This window comes from Lipotes vexillifer, unplaced genomic scaffold, assembly GCF_000442215.2.
Source record: "Lipotes vexillifer unplaced genomic scaffold, Lipotes_vexillifer_v1.1 scaffold533, whole genome shotgun sequence".
Classification (NCBI taxonomy): Eukaryota; Metazoa; Chordata; class Mammalia; order Artiodactyla; family Lipotidae; genus Lipotes; species Lipotes vexillifer.
The window spans coordinates 647,115-665,854 of record NW_006773553.1 but is presented as its reverse complement, the minus strand read 5'-3'; the positions used below and the strand labels follow the sequence as shown (position 1 = coordinate 665,854).

The 18,740-nt window shown below is 61.0% G+C and overlaps 1 protein-coding gene across 1 annotated transcript in view; it reads right to left on the bottom strand.

Annotated features, from left to right (window-relative positions):
• MPRIP (myosin phosphatase Rho interacting protein) overlaps nucleotides 1-18,740 on the bottom strand; it is a 126,988-nt gene that overhangs the window by 4,691 nt on the left and 103,557 nt on the right. Inside the window, exons 15-22 of the mRNA XM_007448416.1 lie at nucleotides 15,840-16,404; nucleotides 14,192-14,308; nucleotides 4,934-5,081; nucleotides 4,148-4,265; nucleotides 2,887-3,046; nucleotides 1,682-1,801; nucleotides 926-1,012; nucleotides 261-423 (exon numbers count right to left, since the gene is read on the bottom strand). Of these exons, the coding sequence (XP_007448478.1) occupies nucleotides 261-423; nucleotides 926-1,012; nucleotides 1,682-1,801; nucleotides 2,887-3,046; nucleotides 4,148-4,265; nucleotides 4,934-5,081; nucleotides 14,192-14,308; nucleotides 15,840-16,404 (1,478 nt within the window). The remainder of the gene's footprint in view (nucleotides 1-260; nucleotides 424-925; nucleotides 1,013-1,681; nucleotides 1,802-2,886; nucleotides 3,047-4,147; nucleotides 4,266-4,933; nucleotides 5,082-14,191; nucleotides 14,309-15,839; nucleotides 16,405-18,740) is intronic.

Sequence of the window (18,740 nt, the reverse complement as noted above, 5' to 3'; positions counted from 1 at the left end):
ACTGTTCAGGAAAATGGGAAACACAGCCGCTGTCACTGTAAACACACACCGCGAGGTATGACTGTCCTTCAGGGCAACCAGTGCAGCGTCGGAGAAGGGCTTCCCAACCAGGAGGGCCCGAGAGCCGGGCGCCTACTGTGCCCTACCAGGAAGTTAGTCTAACACAGAAAAGGACCCCTCTTCCTTGCATCAAGCGCCAGCAGCTCCAGGACTAAATCAGCGCGAGTTACTGAGTCAGAATCCAGAGCTGGAGGACTCACCGTAGCCGGACACGGGGGTGTGTTCCGGTGACCTTTCACCCAGCGCGTCGGTCGCGGCTTTCAGCTGCTCCTGCAGCCTGCTGACGTCACAGTCGGCCTTCGCCCTCACGATGCTGAGCTCTGTGTAGATGTCCTTGTACTTGTCACTAGCGTACTTCTTGTCCTTGGGGACGGAAGGACAAAGAGCAGCTGCAGCCAGGTTGGGTGGCCCGTCCTCCTGGGGCCAGAGCGCTTCGGGGGGGACTGGGGACGGGCCCGGCAGCAGAGAAGGCAGGCCAACCCCCGCCTTCCAGAGGCAGAAACTGGACACAGAGTGGAACAGGCACGGCAGGGCCCCGGGCTTTAGCCAGGCTGGTGCCGCTTTGAGCCCCGAGGACCTCTGTGTGGCTTCAGGCTGGAAAACCCCCGTGTCTTGGATCCCCTAAGTGACTTGGCCTCCAGGAGCGCCCGCAGGAGGCAACAGTGTGCTTGGGTCTCGGGTCCCTGCCCCGGCACGTGGCGGGCGCGGGGACGGCCCCTTGTTCCTGCCGGGCCCGCCTGCAGGCCGCCATTCTTCTCGTGGAAGTGAGAGCGACTTCAGAGCTGCTACACGTGACTCTGGACACGCGTGGCCCCGCCCCATCCGGAGCCCATCCCCCAGGTCCACGGGTGGGGACTTGAGTTACCCGCAGCGCCGTCTGTAGCTCATCCTTGAGGGAGCTGATCTCCTGTTTCAGGTACTGAATTTCTGATTCCTTGACCCGCAATAAGACCTAGAAAGAGAGAGAAATTAAGAGACTCACGTTCGGGAGCAGAGGGACTGCCAGGGCCTCGAAAGCAAAGACTGAGCCACACGGAGGACTCGCCTCCACACGCCGGTGGGCGGGCAGCTTTCTCCCGGTCCTTGTCAGGAAGAAACGGCCGTGACCCCTTCTGACCCGAGAGCCTCGTCCTCAGCCCGGGAGCTCCTGGCACAGAGCCCCCGGAAGGGGTCCCGCAGAGACCTCGGGTCAGCCTCTCCCATCATTTAGGAAGAGATGGTTTCAGGAAATTTTAATTGAACGGGGAAAAGTCTAAGTGCTTTCATAAAGGAACACCTTGTACATAAGAAGCAATCATTCTGACTTAAAATGAACCTTCCTGATCTTGAGTAATACAGCCTTAAGAATCTCAAGCAGCTGCACTGTTCACACAGTTATTCAATGTTTCATTTTAGTTGGTCAGTGTTTGTGACGTGGTAGAACAGAGGGGCGGAGGGCAGGTGAGTGAGGATGGGTTAAAGGTCCCTGGGGCCTCGTGAGGGGTCCCACGCTGCCTGGCAGCTAACTCTTTTGCATCCTGGCATGACTCGGGTCTTTCCAGGTTCTCCCCCTCTTGCTGTCCATAAGCTAGGGGCTTGTATGGTGTGAGCTGGTAAAGAGGAACCTGGCTCTGAGCCGTACCTCTAACTCATAGGCGTCCTTGCCCTGCGTGAGAGGTGAACCAGCAGCCTCGCCACCGGCGTCCCCGGTCAGCAGCGTCCGTAGCCGTGAGATTTCAGCAGCCAGGCGGTTGTTCAGCTCCTGGGGGACAGCAACACAACCAAACAGGGTGCTCTACGGAGCTGTTTGGCCACGAACACAGGGCGCGGCCAGGGTAGCATGCAGCATGGGAGGCCTGCAGCGGTGCCTGTGCACGGTGGCATCTCAGAGTCAGTGTGGACACCCTTGCCAAAGCCATTTACACGGCCTGATGCTTTTGTGGAACTGCAGCTGCAGGATCCATGCTCCTCAGCCCCTTTCTGTCACCGTGACTAGTGTTAATCAGTTCCAGGATTTGTGCTCCTGAGTTTCTGCAGGATCAGGACCTCCTGCCACCCTCACCACTCTCTTTCTGTACCTTCTTTCCAGCTAGCAGGTGGTCGTCTCAGGCCACTGCAGTGACCAAGCAGAACCAGTCCTGCTGGAGTGACCCCCACATATGGGCAGCCGTGGGCCCACAGAGGCCTCGAGCCTGGGCCAGGCCAACATGGCTGTCTTCTCAGTGCGGGGGGAGGACGAGGGGTCTTGTACCCACAGAGAAGCTTTTTTGAAACTAGACCTACCTTGAGCTGTTCCATTAGCCAGTATTTTAAATGTACCCCAGTTTTCTATGGAGCAGGCACATTTTTTTTTGTTTTTGCAGTGCGCGGGCCTCTCACTGCTGTGGCCTCTCCCGTTGCGGAGCACAGGCTCCGGATGCGCAGGCTCAGCGGCCACGGCTCACGGGCCCAGCCGCTCCGCGGCATGTGGGATCTTCCCGGACCGGGGCACGAACCCGCGTCCCCTGCATTGGCAGGCGGACTCTCAACCACTGCGCCACCAGGGAAGCCCAGGAGCAGGCACATTTTAAGGGAATAATCTGACAGAATCAAATGCGAGCAGTGTATGGTCTTGACTGGGAGGTGTTTAAACACGGTCCCAGCCGTGGGGACGGGAGACCTGGACCCGTGCCGCCCAGCAACCACGGAGGAGGAACAGACATCTCGGAGCCTCCAGACCCCAAGGCCAGCGGCCGGCTGTGGAGCAGGAGGGGCTCAACTCCAGCAGCTGCAGGGAGCTCCTGTCCACACCCCGGTGACGCCAGACGTCGGGAGATGCCTGCAGATTGGGGCCCCAGTGCGGCGCACCTGGTTGTGGGCGTTGAGCTCCTGGTTCTCGCGCTGGCACTGCCGCAGGGCCTGCCGCTCGGCCTCCAGCGCCTGGGCCAGGTGGGCGTTCTCCAGGCACTTCTGCGAGTACTGCTCAGAGAGGACCTCCAGCTCGCGCTGCACAGACTGCAGCTCCTCCCTGGGGAGAGGGCACTGCTCACTCCTCTGCCCTCGCCCCGGGGCCCAGGCCTCTAAGAAGCTCAGAGTCCCCTTCGCGAAGCCTCAAGGATGCCGAGACCCACACAGCGGAGCGACCGCGAGCAGAGCCCTGCACCCTGTGGTCTCGAGTGGCCATGCAGCTCGGCGGCTCCGTCCCTGTGCTGTTACCAGCAGTTGAACAGCCCCCACGGGCGGCACTCCTCTCCCAGGGTCAGGAGGCCTCACCCACGCACCCCAAAACACGCTGTGTCAGAGAGAGGTCAGACCTGGGACCGTTTCTAGCACTGTGCCAATTCGATCCACGTTCAGAAAACCAAAGCCTCGTGACGTCGTTCTCGGCCACCCTGGACTTGAGAAGGGCTGGTACTGTGGAACCGACACCCACTCCAGCAGAGGTGAGCTGCTCCCGGCCGCCTGCCCACCCACCTGCGCCCTGAGCGCACTGCACGGGAGCCCGGGAGAGGGGAGACCCTGACTCTCTGCGTTGCGGAGCCCCATGAAGGCTGGCTCTGCACGGCCCCTGCAGCAGCCAGTCGAGGCGCTCCGAGTGGTGCGAGTTCCACTGAGGGCAAAAGTAAAGAGTGGCCGTGCTGGTGAGCGCCCCCCATTCCCTTGCCTCTGCAAATAGAACTGGCACACGCGCTTCTGAAAAACGTAGGGGTCGGGGCCACTTCTGCCACGCACAGCCACAGAGCATCTGTGTCACGCGCTACACCGCGTCCCCTCCCCACGAACTCCCGAACTCCTGAAGCAGCAGCAGCTGACGGACAGAAGGGATCTGGGGTAGCCTCTGAGGTCGGCCCTGAAGATCCGACAGTATTTATAAAATCTCCTCTGCCACGTCGTCGTCTTTACCTTTTAGTAACTGGTGGCTGTCTGACTCAGTAACAGGAGCCCAGTTGGGCCATGAGAGCAGTGGCTCGCTGACCCCCAGGGTGGTGCTGGGCCCCTCAGGAAGGAGGCTCTGAGCAGCCTCAGCGCCCACGGGCCTCCACCTGCACCACCCTGGGGACCCGAGTCTCTGTGGCTCTTACAGGGAAGGTTCCGGCCCGGCCCGCAAAGGCCACCTCCGCTGACTCACAGGTACTGCCGCTGCAGGGCATCGATGTCCGCGTTGACGCTGCTGATCTGGGACCGCTGGCTCTTCTCCAGCTCCCGTTCCATCTCCTCGCGGTGGGCATTCTTCATGGCTTCGATGGCTGTGGACAGGATGTGGCCCTCAGCACCCACGGGCTTGGGAGGCGAGACCGACAGGCAGGCGGGACATCCCCCCACTGCTAATGGCAGCCCGCTGGCAGTTGGGCCAGGAGGATCCCCGGGGAATTCCCTCACGAAAGGGATGCAGGTGTGTTGTTTTCTTGATGTTAACAGAAAACCAAACTGAGTCAGTAAATGTCAATGTTAAATGCAAGTACGAGTTTGTAGGACAAGCAGGCTTTCAGGCTGGGCCTGTTTTCTTAGTGCCAAAATCAAAACCACCGCAGGATAGTTACATGAACGGAGGGGACACAGGCCAAAGGCCCAGGGCTCAGTCCGGACGCTCTGGGCTCTGAGGCACCAAGGGCCGCGGGCAGAGGTGTCCGCTGCCGGAGAAGTGCCAGCAGACGGGCCGATGAGACCAGGGCAGCCCCTCGTGAGCACCGGGTGCGCCGGCGGCCACAGAAAGCGGGAGCGCTGGCGCGGGGCGCTCGAGCTCTCAAAGGGCTCCTCAAACAAGCCTTTCCCTCAAGAGAACTGCCCAGGAGTTCTCGTGGGTGACGGGGCTTCAATCTCAGCCGACAGACGGTGAGAGGGCCAGTCGCTGCTGAGGGCCGTGCGATCCGCGCAGTAGGGCCCCGCTGCGCGCGCCCGCGGCTCGCGGCCCCACCTGAGATGGTGGCCGCCGTCTCCTCGGCCAGGAGGCGGTCCTTCTCCTCCCGCAGCTTCTCCAGTTCCCGCTGGTGCTGCCTCTGCAGCTCTTCGATCTTCTTCTGGTGCGTTTCTTCCATGGCTGCAAACCCTCGCTCGCACGTGGCCTGCAAGGTGCACAAGAGGCTTTGCGGACTTTTCTTCTGCTGTTTACTGGCCAGCCCTCAGCCCTGCCCTCCAGGCTCCCGGCACAGAGAAAGTGCTCTCTTGGGCTGAGCCCCGCACCAGCTGTCCGGAGACGCACTCTGCTCCTGCGTGCTCCCTGCCCCCAGAGCATTTAGAAAAGAGAGAGCGAGCCTGATTTCTGTGGTTGTGCACCCCATTTCTCTGCAGAAAGAGCTGGTATCGTGGGCAGGAAAGGGCCGCAGTAGAATTTAAAATAGCCAATCCTGGACCTTTATGGACCGACAGGAGGGGGAAGGACAGAGGGAACGGGCAGAGGCTGGCCGCGTCTGATCTGCGTTTCATGGGCATCGAGCACAGTCATCAACAGTAAGGTCTTTGTCAGCCGCAGGGAGCCAAGGCCATCCTGTGCGTGACGGGTAGCGGGTAGCCCAGTGCACGGAGCCAGGGGGCCCAGCCATGCCACTGCCCAGCTGGCCGCCCCCACCGGGTCACTGAACCTCTCAGGCGTCCACTGAGGAAATTAGGCTAGGGTGTACTTTTCCTTTTCCTTTGGAAGGAGTACAAAGAGGGGGCACTAATTAACGAGTGCCTCTGCTAACTGTACCGAGACCCACGACGGAAGAGCTACTCTCCAAACCTGTCTGTGCCTCGCTGCAGCCTGGCTTGGTGTTTGACCTAGACATGGGTGTGGGGAAGGACACAGGCATGCATGACCTAATAAGAAGGGCTCACCAGACCACCCCACACCCCCTCACTGTGTAGTAACCCAGGCCTGGCTTATCAGTTGGTCTCACTGATGGGGGGTGGGTATGAGGGGTGGTCTGTGCAGCCGTTCTGTGCGTGGAGGCACATTTCTTGTCTAAGTCCCTTGCAAGATCTGTTTCCAAGTAGGGATCGCGCCTTTCACTGATCCTTAAAAACTGGAAGAATGTGGCCACGTTAATTCCAAATCCAAGTATGGGTGGGATCCTCCTCCCAATCCTGTACTTGCACATGGATCAAGAAAGGGTACCAAGAAATCCAGCCTCCGTGTGCGGGCACCTCTGTCTCAGCCCCCACGGTGACTGAGAGGCCCATCTGAGACCCTCCAGTCAGTACTTTTCAAACTCATGGTCAGAGTCTGGACTTCCCTGCGACAGATTTGCTTCACTGGGGAAGTAAGTGGTCTTAAGTGCTGTGCGCCACTCACTGGGCGTTTCTTCTTGCAGGGGCTCCACCTGGAAGCTGCCGTCTCCTCTCACTGCCCTCACACCCCGGGACACTGGAGGGTCCTAGCGCTGCCCCCTCGCACGCTGTGGTTCAACGTGGACTCTCGGTTAACACATAGCTGCGAGGTCTTAGTTTGATTTGAGGGCTTTAGAATAAAGATAAGGGTCAAAATTCTTCCCACAGAAACACTAAGGTGCCTTTAAAGACTGGCTGCTTCCTTGGAGAGTATATGTGTTTAAGAAACAATTAATCTAATTTTTAAGCCAGTAAGTAATCCCTGGGATCAAAGTTCCCTCGGCAACCACGGTGCAGAGTCGAGTCGTGAGAAAAAGCACCAGCCTTCAGCTATCAGCAGAGGGGCCCTCAGGCCAAGACCCCAGCCTCCCTGACCTGGGCAGAAATCTGCACAAGTAACAGCTGTCAGCCGGGCCCCAAGAGAGCGGTTTGGTTGTAATTTCTGCGTGTCTCACAGGGCCCAACAAGAATAGGCACAGGACAGAGGACGCCGCCCACAGCAGGCAGCATCCAAGCCCCAGCCTGCATCACCGCCGGGGCAGAGCCTGCCCCCAGTGTCAGCCCAGGGCTTTCCTCCCTCCCGGGTTCGTGCCGACGGGCGTGAAAGCCAGTCTGGGCCTTGTCTGAGTTTCCTGCTGCGCAGACGCGCTGGGTGCTGTGGGAAGCGGCCGGGAAATTACTTTCAACGCGGCACTGGTATGCGCCGGCCGCACGGGGACTGTGTGGCACTTTCCAACAGCCCTTGAAGCTTCCTTGGGATCCAGAAATGGGCTTCAAAAGGTTTGGACTGACTTGGGAAGAGAGCAGTGGAAACGGCCTGGCAGGCACTAACGGCCCGCCTGCTTGTCGCAGCAGCGCCGGGCTGCCCTCAGTACTGGACGCAGTGCCGGCTCACAGCTGGAGGACGGGGCTGGGGACGGAGGGCACGGGAAGAGCCTGGCGTCTACTGGATGCAGCTCAAGGGGTGGCGAGAAGCCCGAGAGGACGAGGCCCAGAGCCCAGGCTGCCCCGATGGCTCCACACGGCCCAACGCCCCAGGGCCCGAAGCGTCACCTTGATGGGCCAGGGCCTGGGAATCCTGTCTACCAAGGTGGGTGTGAAACGGGGTTGGGGTGAAGGTCACTTCTCAAAACCCCTGGAGCAAATAAGGCTGTGCTCCCTGTAAGAGCAGCCGTTCCCATGCAGGGTTCCCACCAGACGTCTGTCCCCACAGAACTGGGGAGGGGAGTGGCCCTCAACACCCCACTGCAAACATTCTAGCCTTCGGGAAGCCCAACTCTGCTCTCCTAGGACAGCAGGAAGGAGAGGACCCTCCCCAGGTCCAGGTCTGCACAGCCCGGAGGTGGGGGCAGTGGGGGAGCTTCCCCACCACCCTGCCTCGCCAGGCCCCGCTGGGACCCCACCGCAGCCAGCGGGAGGTCAAGTGGGGAACAGCCCATCAGCTCCTTCTGCTGTTCGGTGACTTGGAGCCAAGAGCCGTGTCCCAGCTCCGCCTGCGCTGGACGCCCCCCCCGACCGCTCTGCTTCGAAACCTTGAGGCTCTCAAAGTCCCTCTGGCGCTCTTCCCGCAGTGAGGCCGCGCCACCCGCCAGGTCCTTGTGCTCCAGTGCTTCCCGCAGGACGTCCACCTGGGCCTCCAACTCCTGGATGCGCCCCTTCAGCCCCATCATGGAGTCGGCCTCCCCCTCAGCTGGCCGGCTGGAGGACGGGGGTCCGTGGGCTGGTGGGGCGGCAGGGGGCCGCCCCTGGTAGTGGTGCAGGGTCTCCTGCAGGCACCGCAGCGTCTGAGAGTAATGCTCCTGCAGGGCCCGCAGCTCCTCCTCATGGATGGCCTGCAGCTCCCTGATCTTGAGCTGGAACTTGTCCTCCAGGGTCTGCACCTGGTCCACAGGCTGCCTCTCCAGGTCCTGCCTGTCCCCGGCCAAGGCATCCAGCTGGCTCAGGACCCTGCCACGCACAGCCTGCGGTGCACCCTCCGCCCGGCTCAGCCGCTCCCCTGTGTAGCTGACCTTCCACTCCTCAAACCACCCTCGTGGGGCAGCCAGGCTCTCACTGCACTCACTCTGCCCCTCTTCCAGACGCCTCTGCTGCTGGCCCAGCTGGGCGACCTTGGTCTTGAGCTCCGCGTTCTCCCGTTCAACGATGGCGATCAGCTCCAGGTACTCGCTCTTCTGCTTGCGGAGAAGCCCCTCGTACTCCTCCCTCAGGGCCCCCACAGCGTGCTCGTGCTCCTGACAGGAGGACCCCCCGCCCGGCCAGGACTCCCTGTAGCCCCGGAGCTCCTTTTCATACTCCAGCCGGATCCTGCAGGCTGTGTAACACACCTGAGCCTGAATAATCGCATCTTGGACTAATAAGGAAGAATACTGGCCGAGGCCTCCCAGACGAGCGCTACGGGAGAGATGCCGGGACGCCTGGAGAAGCTTCTGGCAGTCTCGCACCGCCTCCACAGACAGAAGTGAGGTCAAAGTGGCAGAGATCTCTCCCAAGAGACTGGCCTTATCTTTAAGCTGCAGGGCGAGCTCTTCCTGAATAGCAACCAAGGCCCCAGAGCTCCGGCTGGACAAGGGACAGAGAGGCTGCGAGCCAGCTGGGTCCTGATGACTTGGTACTTCCGGCAGGCTCCCAGTCCAGGACACCTGGACACCATCTCCGGCACCTGCTGGAAGCTGGAGGGTTTCCGAGACCTGCAGCATCACTCTCTCGAAGTCGGGTGTCTGGTAGGCCCCTAGGATCTCCCCCAGCATGCGCTTGTGCTGCTGCAGGGCTGCCTGTGTCCCCTGGAGGGTCTCCTGGATGCTCTGCAGCCTGCGGTGGAAGGACCCCCTCACCGAACGCACGGCAAGGCTGAGCTCCGCCCTGACCCACGTGGCGTCGGCCAGGGCAGGGACCGGGGCTGGCAGGGCGCTCGGCCGCCCACCTCCCGAGGCACTGGCTGCCTCTCCGCCCAGTGTCTCCAGGTGCCGGCTCAGGGACTCGACCTGGCTCCAGAATTCTCCATCCACCAGCACTTTCTTGGCCCAGGCATCCACTGGGGCCCCAGGACAGGCCACAGCACTTTCGGACTCCAACGGCCCCTTTCCGGACTGAGAGATCTCGAGGAGCACGTGCGAGATGTCGGAAGTGGTGTTTTTCAGTGAGTCTGCTATCTGGTCTATCAGCGTGGCTTCCAGAGCTATCTGATCAGAAAGGAGCTGGAGCTGCTCCTGGTCGCTCAGCTCCGGCAGGTGTGGTGGCTGCCGTGAGGTCGCTGTCCCTTCCTCCAAGAAACCCGCCTCCCCTGTGGGAGCCGGCTGGTGACACAGGGCCTGGATGGCGCCGACCAGCAAGCTCTCCACGCCGGCCAGGAGCCCCGCCCCTGCGTCACCCGGCAGAGACCGCAGCTGTTCCCGGCAGCTTTCCAGGCAAGCCAGGGCCTGGCTGTTCTTCACCCGGAAGTCACCGAGCTCCTCGACGTGGTTCTCAACCACCTCCGCCCTCGCCTGTCTCTCCTGCTCCAGCTGGGAGGCCAGCGCGGCGACCTGGAGCAGGCTGGCACGGAGCTGCTCGCGCAGCCGTGCCTCGGTGCCAGCCCACTGCTGGTGCAGGGCGAGCAGGGCCTCCTGGCTCTGGCCCTGCTGGCTCTCCAGCTTCACCGTCACATCTTTGAGCTTCTCCTCGGTGACGTAGAGCTTGGTCTCCAGGGAGTGGATGATGGACAGGTAGGTGTCCGAGTCGCTGGTCGCTGGGAGCGAGCTGGGGGTGGCCTCCGACGACATGCTTTCCTCCGAGGGCGAGCGGTCCTGACTGGTGTCAGAGGACGTGCTGCTGGTCCAGGTCCTCTCAGACCCGTCAGGGTGGGTGTACTTTTGGCACTGGATCGTGGAGAACCGGATTCTTTGCCTCTTAAGGCCGGGTGCTCCCTGGTCGGGTTTTGAGGTGCTCTGCGGGTGCCCCTCCCTGTCAGACACTTCCGACCTCGGGGGCACTGGGCTCTTTTCTCTCCTGGGGCTGCTGTCCCTGTGCTCCTCCCCCAGTGCAGCCCACGGAGGTGCGCTGGCAGCCCGGAGCTGTGGGCCCGAACGCGCGACGCCGTCCTCCTCCTCGGCTTCTTCCAAGAAGCTCCGTGGCTCCTCAGCGTCCTCTGAGGACTCCTTGGCAGACTGCCTTGCGATCTCTTCCTTTGCCTGGAGCTTCACTTCTGTTTCCTCTAAGCTGCTCCCCAAGGCAGTCGTCTTAACCAGCACATCCTGGAGATCCCGCTCTTTCCTCGCCAGCGCCTTCTCGTGCGCGTCCTGGATGCACCTCAGCTCCTGCTCCTTCTCCCGGAGCCGCGTGTGCGCGCCCTGGAGCTGGCTGGCCACCCTCCTGTAGGAGCGCTCCAGGCTTTGGTAGTCAGCCTCCCTCCCCTTCAGCTTCTCCTGAAGCGCGGCCACGTCCCCGTCGGACAAGGCGACGCGGCCCACCAGCTCTTGGAAGCGCTGCCGGATCAGGTCCCGCTCGTCTCGGAGGCTCTGGACGTGCTCGGCCAGCTTCTGGATGCTGGCCTCCTTCATCTCCAGCTGCTCCTCCAGCCGGTGCACCACCTCGCTGCCCTCGGACTTGGCACTCAGCTTCTCCTTCTGCAGGACCTCCATCTGCTGCGCGTGGCCCTGGAGCCGGTCCTCGAAGGCGCTGGCCCTGTCCTCCGCCTCCCTCAGGCTCCGCAGAAGCTCCTGCTTCTCCCGCTCGCAGCTCCCCAGCAGCAGCTCGTAGTTCCTCCGCAGCTTCTCCTCCATCAGCCCCTGGGCCCGCTCGCCGGTGCTGAGCTGCCGGCTAAGGTCGGCGACGCGCTCCTGCAGCCTCTGCACCTCCTTCTGCCGGTCCCGCTGCAGCGCCTGCTGCCTCTCCAGGTCCCGCAGCTCCTGCGTCCTCCCCAGCAGCAGGGCCTCTGTGCTCTGGAGCTTCCGCTCGCTGGCACGCAGCTGTGCGCTGAGCGCTGCTTCGCTGTGCTGCCGCTCCTCCAGCTGCTCGCGGACCCGGTCCTTCTCCAGCGTCAGCTCGGCCAGCGCCCGCGCCTTGACGGTGAGCTCGGCGGCGGCGCTGCCGAGCCGCGCCTGGAGGCTCCGGATCTCGGCCTCGTGGTGCCGGATCGCGTCCTTGGCCTCCCCGTAGCTGCGCTTCAGGGCCTGGATCTGCCGCGTGATGAGCTCCTGGCGCTGGCACTGGGCCTCCAGCTCGCCGTGCAGATCCTGGTTGACTCTGTGGAGCCTCTGCCAGGCGCCGGACGGGGAGGTGGCCACTTCAGTCTTAAAAAAACCGATGAAATACGGGTTAGTAACACTCGGCCTCCCAGTTCTGAGTGTCACACCTCTGGCCAGGGTCAACCACAGAAAGGCTCCTTGGCGGGTCTGCCTTTTATCCTCTGCACAATTTTGTTTTCATTTGAAAAAAAGAAAAACTAACAAATCGTCTCAGTTTTTTTTGTTGTTGTTGTTAAGTGGCTGCTTCCAGGTAAACAGAAAACATGGACATTAACATTCAAAACAGCTCTAACCGAATAGCTTCTAGGAGAAATAAACCAAACAAAACTGAATAATGGAGCACACTGATAAGCAAAACGAAGACTGAGGGACGAGAGACTCCAGCAAGAGGGACGGGCAGGAGCAGAGCAAAGCATCCGTTTGTTTGTTTTGCAAAACAAAAGGCACACAGCTCCAGACCACAAACCCCACCAAAGCGCAGGACCGGTGACGCCGCCACTTCCTTCTGGGACAGGGGAGAAGGAAGGGAGGCACCGTGTCAGCGAGGTGACATCGAAACATTTTCCTGTGAGAGGTGGGGCCCGTCCCCTACAGTAACAGGAAGAACTAATCTCTACCTGCAAGAAGACAAAACCAAGGGGAAAACGCAAACCGTGGAGTGAAATATGAGAGTTAACAAAACAAACAAACCTTTGTGGCATTCAAAATAAGAAAGTGAAGCATGCAGAAAATAAAACACAATTGAAACAAAACTCCCCAAACTAAAAGGCATGCAGAATAGACAGAACTAATTAACGTAGGAAAAAAGAAGAACGTGAAAGGAGTGAGAACAGCTCAGCCTAAGAACTGGCCTGCCTGTGGCTCCCTCCAGGTGTGCTGGTGGGGAAGCCACAGATGTGACACTCAGTTACGGTTAAGTTAGACACTCCACGTCCACACCCTGCCAGCTCCTCCCGGCCATCGGTGCGGAGCCCACCCCCAGCTGCAGATCCTTCTCACCCTTAACCCCAAAGCCCCTTGCTCATTCAGACTTTTGATTATAAGAACTGTCAAAGCACATAGGGAGGTTAAAAGTAAACCGTCCTTTGACCTGGCGGGGAGGTGTTAGCGTGTCAGCTGACGGACGGGCTTCAGTGCGGGCTCATGCAATCGTCCAGGTCAGACACAGGACAGGGTAGTAATGTTCAAACTCTGCCGCCAGGATTTTTACCACCTGGTGTGAAATGAGTGCGTGTAGGATGGCGGCCCAACCAGGGTTTAAAAAGATGCTTCCCAAACCTGCGGGGTCTGCACAAATGACTCAGAAGGCCCCGGAGTGAGACACGCAGGAAAGAGGGGTGCCCCCCCATCACCAGGTTCCGGTACCTCAGAGTCTGAACTGGGCATGGCGACAACTATGGTTGAAGGGCTCAGGAGGAGGGTCCAGGGGACAGGGGGTGCCCAGGGCCATGGCCAAAGCTGGGGGGGAAAGGAAGGCAGAAGAAACGTGCCACAAAAAGGGCATGGAGAGAGGTAGGAGGGCAGACCCCGCCCAGAAGATCCACTCGGACCAAGGAAGCCAGTGTGCTGCAGTCTGGAAATGCTGATGCAGAAACTTATCACAGAGATTCTGGGTCCTTGAGAGTCTGAAGAGCCCTCGGGGACGAAGTCTAGGTCTACACAGGCAAGGAGGCTGATGCTGCAGGGGAGGGGGCACCGCGGGTTCTGGTCAGTGCAGGACCCTGACTTGAATGCTGTGCCTTCAGTCTTGGCCAAGAGCTCGAGTTCTCCGCCCCATCGCCCTGTCTTGCTTTCCCCCCCCCCCCCCGGCACTCATCTGTCAGTCACCTCTCCCCACTGCACACTGGCTGAGGGGGCAGGAGAGTGTTGTTTTATACCCCAGAACTAGAGCAGGGCCTGAAACGCGGCAGAAGAGTTGGCTCACATCGGCCTGCTCCATCCAGGTGACCTCCTGCCTGGCAAGATGCCTGCGGCATGCCCGCTGCTGCATGCGGGGGATGGGGGGCGGCACTCTGGCACAGAGGCCTCTGCAGGAAGACGCTAGGTTTGGACTCTCAGCTCAGGACTCAGGCTGCTGCCCTCCCTCCTCTCCACACCACTGGGCAGCTTGGCTCAGGGCTGGGCGGCCATGTTTCCCCCTCAAACTTCAGCCTAGGCAGAAAGTAAGAAATGGGCCACTAGGCTAGTGGTTAACAGCCCCAGGCTGCCCTGTAGGTGTGGTACAGACACGGTCAGGGGCAGGAAACCAGTCCTAGCTCTGCCATGGGCTTGGCCATAAAAGGAGGCATGTGGCTGTTACTCAAGTTCTTAAATTTGTAAAATGCGACTGATGCTGCCATTGTGAAAAAAGTTAGAAACAACATGCAAACATGTGATATTGATAATAAATATATATTGGACTCTTTCGGAGCCAAAGAGAAAGACTACTATTGAAAACATCTAAAAAACCCTTCGACGTAGAGGGCTCAGGCAGATCCTCCAACTTGTTGCACAAGGAGGAGACCCAGGCAGCCCACTGCCCAGGGAGCCAGTGGCACAGGAGTCCAGACGCCTGGCACTCGGTTTTGCACGTTCCTAGCCTGCCTGGGTCCTGCACACTGAAGCCCGAGGGCGCCTGGAGGGCCGTGGAGGCCCCGCAGCCCTACCTGCAGCACATAGCCCTCCCGGGCGCTCTGCTCCCGGCCCAGAGCCACCCTCAGCTGGTCCTGCAGCAGCCGGTTCTGCTCTAGAAGGTCTGAGGCCTCCTTCTGGCTCTGCTCCAACTGTTGGCAAAAAGACACACGTTTTTAAGCAAAATGGCGGTAACAGGAGCACAGCACAGCACAGGCGCTCGGTGGTGTGCCCGATTCCAGCTGGGCTGGATGGAGCTCAGTGGCGCCGCCGAGGGCCTTGCAGGCGGCCACACCTGGGTGGATGTGCTCGTCGGGTCTTCACCCAGGGTTCCGGCTCAAGCTGTGAATCGACCTGGGCAGCCACGTAAGCTCCACACCTGCTTGAGGATCCACCAGGTGCAGACCCCACCAGGAAATGACAACTTCGTGCCCCTGTCAGAGGGAAGACTGCCCACTGGGTCCTTTGGGTGTCCTCAGCGTGGCCAAGCACGCCCATGCTGCCCCAGGGCAGGCCTCACGCCAGGCTCCACCTTGGCTTCTGGGGAACCCTGTTTGACCAGTTGGATACAACGGATCTCATATAAAATTCCGTCTGTGAGAAGAGGTCAAGAATTGAGCCGCTTCACACTCTTGCTGTCAATGGCTGTGAACCCAGCCGTCACCCATCTGCCCCTTTCGGGAACGTTACCTACGTGCCCTCAGCTGCTGGGCCGTGGCCAGCAGGGAGCTGGGTGTGCAGCAGACTGTGCTGACCAGCATGCGGACCTTGGTTTTCAGACCCTGCTGTCTGAAACAAACTCAGGGTCCAGTGTGTGGCCTGTTGACTTGCAGGCTCGTTTTGGCTGTTTAGAGCAACGTGAGTTTGAACTGTTACTTCTCCACATCTTGCCTCTATTACTGTATTAACGGGCGTAGAAAATGGAAAAAATCCAAGTGTTGATGCTACTGATAAACGTCAGCCTCGTGAATCTAACCAAATAAGAGGAGGACGAGAACTGAAGGCAGGCCAGTGGCCAAGCTGTGATTTAGTCAGTCACCCAAGGCAAGCGCGCACGTGAATCGCATCCTTGAGGGCTCCTGAGAGGCAGGTGTAACTCCGCCTCCTTGGCTGTGGCACCTCTGTTCAGACTCGCAAACCCACAGCCCAGCTTCTGCAGATTTGACTTCTGGGTGCTTCCTCGTGAAGGGAAATGTCACGTTACCAAGTGCAGGGACCGCTCACCCACCTATGCATCTGGAGGAGGCTCGTGCCAGGCTCACCAGCAGGCCCGACCTACCCCCCAATACCTAGAATCAGCCCCGCCTCCTGCTGCCTGCCCTGCACCCGTCAGGTCTCACTGAGGGTTGCAGGGCTGCCTAGTCCAGACGGAAAGCTGACCCTCTTCACGTGCCTCTTCTGCCCCCAGCCTCTAGTGCGTGGCGGAAGCAGGGCAGACGGGGCCCCACCTGGCCTGCAGCCCACCCGCCTCATCTCTGGCACCTCTGGCCTCCAGAAGGGCCCGGTGCCCTCCCTGCCACCCCCCACCCCAGCATGCCTCAGGCCTGCACTGCACTCGGCGGGGGGCGCTGTCGCGTGTCTGTCTGCCTGAGGGCCTGCAAGCCCCTGGGGCGAGTTAGGCACAGCGGGTGCCGGGGAAGGTGGCTGCACGGAGCTGCCTCGCCTGTGCCGCCCGGCCATTACCTCCTTCTCCAGCACAGAGGTCAGCTCGGGAGTGGACAGTCGGTCGCTTCCATCCTCAGAGGACAAGTGCAGGGGGGCGATGGGCACTTGCTTCTCCTCCCGGAGAGGGGTGGTCTCCACCTGATGCCACCGCTGCTCGATCTCCACGTGCACGTTCTGGGTCCTGAGGTCGGCAGTCGCGGGCGGCCCCGGGCCCCGGTCGACCTCCATGCGCAGGGCCGTGTCGTCGATGCTGGGCCCGTCAGCCGCGTCCACCGCCCCAAAGCGCTTGCGCCGTTCCTCTCGCCGCCGCGCACGCTCCCTCTCCAGCTCGCCAGGCTCCGCCTCGGGCCGTGTGGTGGCAGGCCCCGGGGCACCGGCTCTCTGCTGGGCCAGGGCCTGCTGGATGGGGCGGAACTCGGCCCAGTCGAAGGTCTTGGAGCGGCCCTCCCGCCTGCGCTCACGGGCCCGGCTCCGCTTCTGCTCGGGGTCTGGCTCCCCGGGCTCCCCGGGCTCCCCGTCCTGCCTCTCCCGCAGCCTCGTCTCCGGGGGGGGGCTGCTCCGGTCTCTGCCCTGTGGCAGCGAGCTGGGGAGGGGGAGACAGCTGGTCAGGCGGGGCTCCCGGTGGCAGGGCCCCGCTCCCTGCTCTCACCACGTGCCTTTTTCTACGCGGCTGTGGCTCCCACAACGAAGGGGGAGACTCTGCCCTGACTCACTGACACGTCTGTGGAGGGAACCCCAAGTGGCACCGAGTGGTGACAGCAGAAAAGGAGCCGCAGACAACGGCCCAGAGGTTTCCCACAGGATGATACTGGGGGGGGGCCGCGAGCCCCTTCAGGCTGCGCCGGGCACGGCCACATGCACACAAGGCCACGTGGGAGGCAGACCCCACGGCACGCAGGCACTGGGCCGGTGGTGACGGAACAAGCGAGACCAACAACCGCTTCCCTCGAAAAGGCTCATGGGTTTTTAATAAGCAAGTAAGTAACACGGTCAGGTCTGTGTTTTAAAAAACCACTCTGGGTGGCTGGCGTGACAGACGGATCAGAGTGATGGCCCTGGGACCACCTGTGGGCCAGTGAGCTCGATGGCCCAGGTGGCACCCACGAGCCGGCACCAGGCAGGGGCTCACTGAACAGGACTTGAGAGGACTTGGTGGCCCACCCGGAGCAGAGGTGAGCAGGAAGCAGGACACTCGAGGGCACCTCTGCCTGCCCAGCAGCCGGATGCGCCTCCCCCCACCTGCCCCACAGCGGAGGTCCCCGGGCAGGGTGCTGTAGGGCACCGGTTGTGGCCGTCCGAGGCAGAGGTCTCCGGGCTCCAAGGACAAGAGCCTGCGACCCTGGCCCGAGCCGAGTGGCCTCTGGTCCCGCCCAAGCCCTCAAAACAGGGTGGGAAGACCCCCAGCGCGGGGAGGGCTGGGCCTGGGGGCTCCAGGGAGCACCTGTGTTCGAAGGGCGGCCAAAGAGAAGGGAGCCTGCGGAAGCAGCAGCCTCCCTGTCCCGGGAGGCGGCCCTGGGAGCTTCCAAGTCAAGACCACATGCTTGCACACGGTTTCTTCAGAACGGACCTTTTCAGCAACGCCACTGAACTGAGAGCTGGCCCAGGCCTCGGACTGCATAAGCCGTTAGGGTGACACAGCAAGCCGGACCCGCCACTACCCGCAGGAGAGGAAGCCCCTGCAACTCCCCACCAGACCTGGGGGGGGGGCCGCGGTGTGCAGCTCAAACGCACACTTCTGACATCTGTACCCCTTTCCAGTAACTTTCCCTGGACATGGCCTTGCTGCGCTAAAAAAATCCATCTTTTCCTCAAAGTATAAAAGCCCACACGGAACAAACTGGGTGAGGCAAGCACCCCGGCTGTGAGGCGGCTGACCCTGGAGTACACTGCTCATCAGGAGGACGCTGTCCCCATGGGCTGCGGCCCCAACACGGAGGGGAGGCGCCTCTCCCAAGCCATGTGTTGCCTGAGCGCGTCCTTCCTGCCCTCTGTGAGGCCAGAGCCACACACCTGCGACATCCCAAGGCTAACGAACCCCAGCCGGGCCCCGACCCACCGCACGCAGCCTCCTCAAAGTACCCGGAAAGAGCTCTGGTCTCTGCTCCTGGTGGTAGAGACTCGGGAACAACCAAGAATTCTGTTCGTGCAATAAATGAAGGAATGAACAAACAATCGAACAGACAACACAGGACGGAAGGACTAGAGAGAAGAGTCCTCCATTTAGGGTCCCTTTTTGCCTTCTTGTTCAAAGAGGTGCAGGTCACTAGCAAGGAGGCCAGAACTTGACCAAGGTGTGAGGCCGCCCTAGGCCAAGGAGCGCTCCGTGGGCACCAGGGTCGCCCCCCGGGCGCAACCTCCAACACAAGAGAGTCACTCAAGAAGCATTTAAACGACCGGACCGAAAACCGCAAGCAAGAGGCTCTCAGAACCGGCGAAGGCGCCGAAGCCGTGAGGGTTAGGGCGGCAGAGTTCTCGGCGTCACAGCGCCAGCCACACACACGGAGCTTCTCTGCTTTCTGTACAATGAAAACTTCAGGTTTCTAACCATCAGGGCAGGAGGAGGGAGGCGTGGGGCGAATCACGAGGTTTAGGAAGCGTATGGATGTTGACACCGGGAACCGCTTCCCAACTGTGGCCTCCAGCACCAAGAGATGCAAAGAGAGCTTTGTCACAGCTGCACAGAAATCCAGCAGATTCAGGAGTGAGGCAGAAGGATCAAGAAAAGGAAACGCTAAGGTGGCCTGTGAATGCGGCATCTGGAGCCGCCCTCACCCAGCCGTGGCTCAGTGCCCGGGCCCTGGGGAGCTTCTCCCGCCGGCCAGGCCTGAGGGGGAAGGGTAACCTGAGGCAGAAAACCCAGGAGGCCAAGTGGAGAGTGAGTGGGCAGCGGATTGAAGGACTGGGGGTGGCGGGGGGGGG